Here is an 8456-nt window from a genome sequence, read left to right on the forward strand (position 1 = left end):
TGTTCTGTTTGGTGTTGCACTGCCTTACATTTTGTTTATGTTGAATATCAGTTTCCACTTAACTATAAATCTGAAAAAACAGTCAGTTTTTTGCCACTTTAAACTGTTGTTCCATTGTCATAATATTACATTAATGTAAAATGACTGCCGGATATTGAAAGCTGAGGTTATTCTGAACGGCCTGTATGATACTTGGTAAATAAAGGGACACTTTCCCGTGATTGTTTTCATGTTGACTTGAAACAAAATATGCCTCTCTAAAACATGAAATCGACACAGTGGACTTCATGATTTGACGTGATATTGGATTGGATAAAAAGCAGTGATTGAGGCTACATCAGTAACATTGCCATTTATGCATTCTTATTCCCTCAATTTAGGCCCAAATCGATTTGATGTTTGAAGGCACACAGTGCTGGGAAATAAAAACTTCCCTCAAATGTGTTAAACTTAAAGTAATGAGCCTATTTTGAAGATGTAAGGAGTAGAAAATACAGATATTTGTGGTAAAATGTAGGGAATAAATATAAAAAACTGTCAGAAAAATAAATACTCAAGTACAATATTGATACCTGAAAATTCTACTAAAATTCTACTAAAAGTATTTGAACTTTGATATTTCCAACTCTGAGCACTGAGTACGAAACAATCACAATCCCCAGTGTGTAACATTTTTTGCCCTTGTACAGCAGAGTGAGGCTTGTGGCTGTGAATGTGACAACTATTAGATTCTCTTTTCTAAAGAAATTTGTAAAAGAAACAATGCCAAATAGAGGAGAAGGCTGCAAATTTCTCAAACACCACCAAATAAAGACATTCACAGGATTTGCAGGGGGATAACTATTCTTAGTAAAGTGATGCTGAACTAAACATGGAGAAATCAGGCTTCCACTCAGTATTTCGTTGTTTCACTCTAGCTAGTGGGACATGCTTAGGCACCAAAACTACTAGACAGGTCTAGTCTTGCTGTGGTTTTCACACTGAACACTGCTGAAGGACATCTCATGTCCATGTTTGGGGATGCCAGTGATTTTGATAAATGAAAGCAAATGCAAAACCTTTTTAACAAAATAAATAATGTTTCAACCACATTTTGTGACCCAAACTAATTGAAAAACGGTAGTAGCTATGTACAAAATGTTCAAGATAAAATGGATGGGTGTAGATGGAGGAATCTAGTGTGTGTTGAAAATGTGGAACAAGATTCTAGTATTATCAGTTCACTTTGCATTTTTAATATTCTAAATAAATACACAAAAAGGCAACTTCTTTTGTCTGCTCACTTGTTCACATCAGATTGGTGTGCCCCCTCTCCCTTCTTTGTGAAGGGAGAGGGGGCACATTTAAAGCATTTCAAAACCACAACAAGATAAACTATCCATTGAATGCAGCATCAGCCTACGGCGACTTCCCAGTTCGTGATTCTTGAAATTGGAATTGTTGCATTGTTTGAACGGATACATGAGTAAAATGTAAGTTTTCATACGCAGACTTTCATACGCAGAAATTCCTCTGCAGTTCATTTCTATAACTCAGAAAAATCTTTTCTTTCTCTGCTGATTTTAATTAGCCCCTAGGACATAGTTTCCCGATTCCTTTACTCATATCGCACACGTGATGTTTCTATGGAAAAAAAATCCAGCATTGCATTATAGTTCCTATTCCTTTTCACGGGAATCGTGAAATCGTATAGCTTAATGTTCCTTGTATTGCGCCACTCGGGTCTTTCCTAAGAAGACTGAAACGACACCTCCTCCGCTCTGTCCAGAGAGAACACTCCCACTCACACGCTCACAAGACGCACAAACTCCCTCTCTCTCAGAGAAGTCGCACTGTTGCTGAACTGAAGCTGTAAATTCATTCGAAGTGTTTCCGCGCATCAGGAGATTGAAAACAGAAGAAGCAGTTGTGTAAGTGTACAGTTCTCCTCGTTATTTCTCGTTTTACGTGACAAAGTGAGTGAGGATATTAATCATCAGTCTTATAATATGTTTTAGTCAAGAAGAGAAGACAGTAAAGCTAAAAGCATCCTTATTTTCACAAATCGTTCAGTTTTTATTTTGCTTGAAAAAATCGTCAGTTTATCAGTCACACTCCTGGACTGGTTATGAGGTCATTGGTTGTTCAGAGGAAACCATTAAACAGTTTTCAACATGTCTCTAAACAGATCTGCACAAGACAGATCCAAACAGGTTATAAAATAAACACCTGTGGGACTTATTCAGAAAAAAGTGCAGTAAAAATGGTACTCAGCTAAGTTTGTTTACAAGCTGATAGTATTTAGCAGTGTCAGTTATTTCCCAGTAACAGGGGTGTGTCAGTTTATCAAGCAGCTTCACAGCTCATTTACTGTTGGACTACTGTTCTTTATTTTAAGTGGGTGTCAAGCTTGTTGTCTGTAATTTGTTGTTCACACATTCGCCCCACCGAGTGAAATCCCATTGTTCAGTGACAGATTCTCCTCGAACATCTTTAGGTGTTTAGAGTTTGCACCTCCAATCAGTGTCAGCTCCTTTACAGCAGATTAAAGTCTGAGAACCACATCTTTTTTCAACTTTTGACCTTTTTACACTACTTTCAGTTTTAATTCTGATGCTTGTCTTTGAATGAATTCAAGTCATGCCAGAGTGATCACTATCAGCAGCTTTAAGTTCTATAACCATTTTAGTCTTAGTGGCAAAACCAAAGATAAAATGAACATAAAACAGCCACAAATCCAACCTCAATCTTTCCCTCGTGGTCTGCAACTGAGTTTTCAAAGGCTTCATGATGTACAGTGTTACTGCAAGATTAATGAGTCTACCTATAAAGACTTTGACTGAGAGTTAGATCTTAGATGAGTAATAAGAAGTCTATGGCAGATAAAATCTTAACAGGCCCTTTTATACAGAGTGTTGAGACGTTTTTTTGGAGACAGATTATATTACTATGATAAAACTACAGCTGTGCAAAACACAGCCACAAAACTTCACATGAAGCGTATGTTCACATATGGGTGCGGTCCAGCAACTCAGTGATTTCATGCTTCTGTTGTTCCCCTTGGAAGATGGTCTCCAGTTTAAAACTTATCATACTTCTGTGCCCTTACATCAATTTGGAACATATGATTCATTGTACAAAGAAATGTTAAGACTTCTCAGACTGTTTAGAATTACCTGACAATTTCAGAAGATGTGCTCAGATAACAACAAGAAATTAATTAATACAATAAATGTATGGAATGGCTAATAATTTATCTGGTAAATACATTTGTGCCAATAAAAGTTGATAGATAACTTAGTCCTTGCAGCAAGGAAAGTGCCCTCTTTCTTTATTTTAAATCTTTCTCATTTCCTTTTTTTGTTTTTTCTCTATTTATTTTAACTGAAATTGAAATATCACAAAAAGTAGTTGTTCTCAAAGATTCCACTTTCTAATATACCCTACCTCTGTCATCTGCATCAAAAGTCTGAGTAAACCATTGTACTGAGGACAATATATTTTGTCTCCCACAGACAAAGATGAATGAAACTATAGGGAATACCAATGAATCCACTTTCCTGGACTCTCAGTTTCGTTATGTGTTCAACCCGGTTTTCTACATCGTCTTCTTCATCCTGGGCTTCATCTCTAACCTCTACGTGCTGTTTGTCCTGCGCTGTCTTCGTCAAGCCAAGGCCATGGGAGAAATCCGCATCTACATGACCAACTTGACCATCGCTGATCTTCTGTTTGTGTGTGCTCTTCCCTTTTGGACTGACTACTATATCCGTGAAGGAGACTGGGTTTATGGAGACTTCATGTGCCGGGTGACAGGCACCTTCTTTTTCATCAACACTTATGGCACCATCCTCTTCCTTTCAGCCATCAGCATCAACAGATACTGGGCGGTGACTCGGCCTCTGGACGCAGCCTCTTCGGACCACAGAATTCGTGGAATCATCGTCTGTGTTTTTATCTGGGCATTTGTTCTGGCGATGTCTGTCCCTTATCTGGTGATTCCAGGAACCAACGAGCACTTTAAAAACAACACGAAGATCCTTCGCTGCTTTGAGGGATACCAGCGTAAAACTGATTATGAGAAGAAAAAAGTGGCTGTCACTCATTTTTTAATAATTGGATTGTTCTTTGGTATCTTTTTGCTTGTTGTGATATGCAATTTCCTTATTGCTCGAGTCTTAATTTTTCAAAGGCCTCCAGAATCAGAAATTCGGTCCTCAGCAGCTCTTTCTAAAAAGTCCACTGCATCCTCGACTTTAAAAAGGCCCAGAGGGGTGAAACGGAGGGCTCTCCAGATGTTGTGGGCAGTGGTGGGAGTGTTTGTCCTGTGTTTCCTGCCACACCACATAGTTCAAGGCCCCTGGGTTCTGGCAGTGCTGGAGATCGAAGACGGCTTTGGCCACGTGAAGTACAGCGAGACCACTCGTCAGTTGCTAAACGACGCTCATCAGATCACCCTGGTTCTTATGGGCCTCAACTGCATTTTGGATCCTGTAGTTTATTATTTTGCCACAGGGAAGTTTAGAAGGTTCATCACAGCCCACCTTAAAAAATTAGCAAAGGGAGAGGGATGCTCTCAACTGCTCACCACACAGATTTCCATGGATAGCAGGATTCCAAGTCAGAGACTCCCAAGCGAGCACTAGCTGACCAGAGATGAGTGATTCATACAAGTTCAATGCATGTCTAAAATCTGACTATCAAACTCGTGTGACTCTCTCATGCTGATGGCAAAGATTACATACAATAAGGCGTTGAGGCATGCACATCTGGGACAATAAACTGTTTAACTTCATGTGATCTCGAAAACATGTCGCCTTCTGAGTTGCCCCAGAATTTCTACACTTCCTGTGTGAAGAACAAACCGAAAAGCAGAAGTTTTGCAAGCAGCCAAAACTTTATGTATCTTTAAAGAACAATAGCATCACTCGATGATGACACAAGACATCTTCTCACACAAATCCTGTGGCGATGTTTGACACAAGATTAGGACACAAAAGCAGGAGAAAATAACAGAATAACATACATGTGTGGGTACACCTCATCTCTACACGTCTGATGTCAGCAACATATGTTGTAATCGCACTGTCTGTCCTCTCTGAGAACAACTTTAATTTCTTTTTCGTCAGGCAAGTTAAATCAGGTATTGTGACACCAAGGAACAAAAGCAGTAATGCCTGGGGTACGTTTCCTCTCTGGTGTTCAGTGTTGGGACATTTCATTTATGTCTTGTGTTGAAATCACTGAAACAGACAGAAGTAGCGTACGTATGTGTATTTAATGTGTATCTGTGGAAATGAATTGTTTCTAATGTGAGACTTTTTGTTGTCGGAAATTTTGTATTTTCTATTAACTTGAACCTTTTTGTTATTATATATTGTAAAAAACAACAAACAAACAAAAATACTCCCTAAAATTTGAAAATCTTTTGTAGTATTTTTTGTTGTATTTTGTATGTTTTTCAGTTTTGCAACGTCACGATTAAAAGGAGAAGAAAAACAAGAAGCTTCCAGTTAATATATAAACGTACAAATGCTATCGCCTGCGTAGATGCACTCAGCTTCTCTGGGTTTTAACCACATTTATGGTGTGATAGCTTCTGCGCAACAGATAAAATCTGATAAGTCAGGAAGTAAACTCACTGGCAATTTTCGTATAACTAACCCAGAGATAGAGTTAAAAAAAACAGGCTTGTTTTAATCAGTCCACTTTCCACTGCATGTCTCGATCTCCTTTCACGAGAGACTTGAGTACACACCCTCCCAGGTCACATTGGCGGGTTCCACATCGGCGTAGCCTTGGCTAGTGTAGTTTATGTACACGTCTGTGTCAGGCTGTGGAAGATCTCCCCTAGTGTAAACAGAAATATTATCTGTGAATAGCTTGTAGCAAGAGTTAAAGTGCATGACTGAAGTGTGCATGATTCTTCTCTCAAGACTTACGTTGGTGTGATTTCAGGTCCAGGAACATCTTAAAGAAAAAAGAAAAAAAAAAGAGTCACAAAACATTTTAATTCGTACTGATTATGGCACTCATTGCCCTCCATACTTGTAGCCCTCTATACAGGAAGAGCTCAGTGATACCTTTAACTGCTGGAGTGCTGGAGGTGGTCACTGTTCCACTGGTCTTTTGGAAGCCCAGCCAGAAAAAAATAACAGCAGCGATGATGATGATCAAGATCAGAAGAGAAAAGACGAAGGCTGTTATTCCTAAATTCTCTCCCACTGTTGGGAGTTGAGGAAAGAGAAAAGAGACATTAAGACTTGTAACTTCACAGCCAGATGACGCACACAGCATAATTAAAAGATTAATGAATCCAGTCAGTTATGATTGCTATCCATTGTATGATAATCATTTTACAGTTCGATATTTCAGTTTAAAAGTGAAAGCCTTAAAGATTTTTTCCAGGTTTTTATGGAATACATATAAATTACTCAAAACACAAGTAAATACACCTAAAATGTATTAACATTAATAAATTGTCGAGTATTTAATTAAATGTACCATTCAAATTATTATTTTTTATTCATTTATTTATCTACATAAATATATATTTATGTCCTATTTAGGCAATTCTAATATTTCTTATTTATTTTTTAAATAAGCAGATTCGATCATCCTTATTTTAGTAAGTTTAGGGTGTGAACAAACACATAACCAACCTGTGGTTTGTGTTGAAATGATGTAAACTGTGTGGGTTTGGTTTGCGCAGTTGACAACTGAAGAACAGCAGCGGTACTCCCCACTTTGCTCTGGCTTGGTCAGGATCAGTTCCCTACTGTTTCCCTCTTTTCCCCAGGTCTGATTTCGCAGGCGTTCCCATGACCAAGTCCCAGTCCCTGATATTATGGAACTGCTGCAGTATAGGCTTACTTTTTGTCCTGCTGCAACTGGGTAGTCCGGCGTGGCCACCACCCATAGAGGAGGAAATGTTTCTGTGCAGAAATAACAGGAAGTTGAAGTGAACTTTGATGTTATTTTTTTCCTTTTTGTGCCACTGTACAAACTCTTCTTCTTCATAAGAGGTAAAGCAAGCCATGGTGATGAAGACGAAGTCTTAACTGCTTTAGTGATCTTCTAGCTTTTAATGTGGTGCCATTTGTAAAGCATTGCTGTTGACCAAACTCAGTAAAATATGTCAGTAATATCTGGTAAAATGAATGGCAAGTCAACTGCACACGATCACATAGGATTTATTCCAGTAACTTAGGTGATCCTCCTGGATTTTCCCTTTGTTGTTTATATTTAAATATGTGAAAAACTGTTAAGCAGTTTATTTACATTTAGTTTGGATATCCATGCCTAACACAGGAGGATCTTTAATAACTTTCCATTGTCATCATAAAATGTTTGTCTTGTCAAATATTTTGGGTCAGGTTTAATAACCTTCAATGCCAAAGATAGTTCAGATCCTCTGCTCCACTTAATGTTTAGCTTTAATTATCAAATGTTAAATCATAAGAAGGGTGTAACATGTTATTGAACAGCTCAAAATAGTGCAGTACACAGCAGCCACCAGCTTAGTTTCAATCATTTGATTCGATCTATCCTTCCAAAAGTTCAGAGTCTGTATTACCTTTGTGAGTCACTGGAGCTGTCGAGGAACTCAGAGTCTGGTTTTGGGCTATAAGTGCAGACAAAATAAGAGGCAAAAAATATTCATGACAAAGCATTAGAAGTCCACTTTCTAGATTCTGTTTTCAAATTAAATGGAAGAAATGTGCTTACCTGTGCCCTCAAACGAAATAAAAAGGAGAAAAAGGACAGGCAGCATGTTGTTTGTGATAAACAAGAAGCAAATACTGCAGTTACCTCTGGCTAACAGGTAGAAAAATGAATCACTGTGGCACTCTAAAATATAGGTGAAAGTGGGGGGGAAGTAAAAGACTGGCAAACTGAGAGAAGGGAAGTTTAAAGTTCCTTTATACAAATAATCAACAAAAAGAGAGAAATAATAATTGGACTCTTTAATCTTCCATACAGGGGAAACTGTGTGCAGTGTTTCCACATAAACACAAATGAGAAGAGTGATAAACAAAATGGACTGAAGCTTGAGCTTCCAATCAGAAATGTGGACTGGAGAATTCAGGAATCCACTGCCTTTCTGACTGCCAGATGACCCACTCTACCACCTGAGCCGCAGCCACTGATTAAAAAATCCCAGGTCTCACCCACGACAGCCTTAAATCCATATAAAGAGCAGCTGCAGCCCCCTGCTCGAGACCGCAACATCAATCTTTTCCTGACTGAATGTGAAGTTACATTAATCCAGCTTTTTGAGTACTTGTGATTTTTAAGACATTGCACTTGGTAAACCTGGTAAACCTGGAGACTGGAATATTGGAGGACAAAAGAAAACGTTTCAGACCTAAAAACTATTTACAGAAGATGAACACTTTCTAGAAGTCATGTTCTTAAGAAACAACAAAAAATCCAGCAAAGAGTTGATACAGGAACTGAAAGCGAAATGTTTTCAG

At 38.4% G+C, this 8456-nt stretch overlaps 2 protein-coding genes across 2 annotated transcripts; one reads left to right on the top strand and one right to left on the bottom strand.

Annotated features, from left to right (window-relative positions):
• Positions 1-1813: 1813 nt before the first annotated feature.
• Positions 1814-5510, top strand: LOC118454760 (platelet-activating factor receptor-like). The gene is made up of 2 exons (XM_035911017.2): positions 1814-1910; positions 3495-5510. Exon 2 carries the CDS (start codon positions 3501-3503, stop codon positions 4623-4625), a length of 1125 nt encoding a protein of 374 aa, XP_035766910.1. The 5' UTR covers positions 1814-1910; positions 3495-3500; the 3' UTR covers positions 4626-5510.
• A 163-nt stretch (positions 5511-5673) lies between these two features.
• Positions 5674-7753, bottom strand: LOC102780328 (uncharacterized). The gene is made up of 6 exons (XM_087833072.1): positions 7708-7753; positions 7556-7603; positions 6642-6914; positions 6063-6203; positions 5922-5949; positions 5674-5829 (listed from the first exon to the last, which is right to left on the bottom strand). The coding sequence occupies exons 1-6, from the start codon at positions 7751-7753 to the stop codon at positions 5715-5717; spliced, it is 651 nt and encodes a 216-aa protein (XP_087689198.1). The 3' UTR covers positions 5674-5714.
• Between the last annotated feature and the right edge of the window lie 703 nt (positions 7754-8456).

Source organism: Neolamprologus brichardi, chromosome 19, assembly GCF_056152115.1.
Source record: "Neolamprologus brichardi isolate AB-2024 chromosome 19, ASM5615211v1, whole genome shotgun sequence".
In the NCBI taxonomy this organism is placed as follows: Eukaryota; Metazoa; Chordata; class Actinopteri; order Cichliformes; family Cichlidae; genus Neolamprologus; species Neolamprologus brichardi.

Coding starts and splice junctions, on each gene's coding strand:
- LOC118454760 (XM_035911017.2), top strand. CDS start 3,501: ATGAATGAAACTATAGGGAATACCAATGAATCCACTTTCCTGGACTCT.
- LOC102780328 (XM_087833072.1), bottom strand. CDS start 7,753: ATGCTGCCTGTCCTTTTTCTCCTTTTTATTTCGTTTGAGGGCACAG. Junction 6,204..6,641: donor CATTTCAACACAAACCACAG/GTTGGTTATGTG, acceptor AACTCCCAACAG/TGGGAGAGAATTTAGGAATA. Junction 5,950..6,062: donor CAGCACTCCAGCAGTTAAAG/GTATCACTGAGC, acceptor TTTTTCTTTAAG/ATGTTCCTGGACCTGAAATC.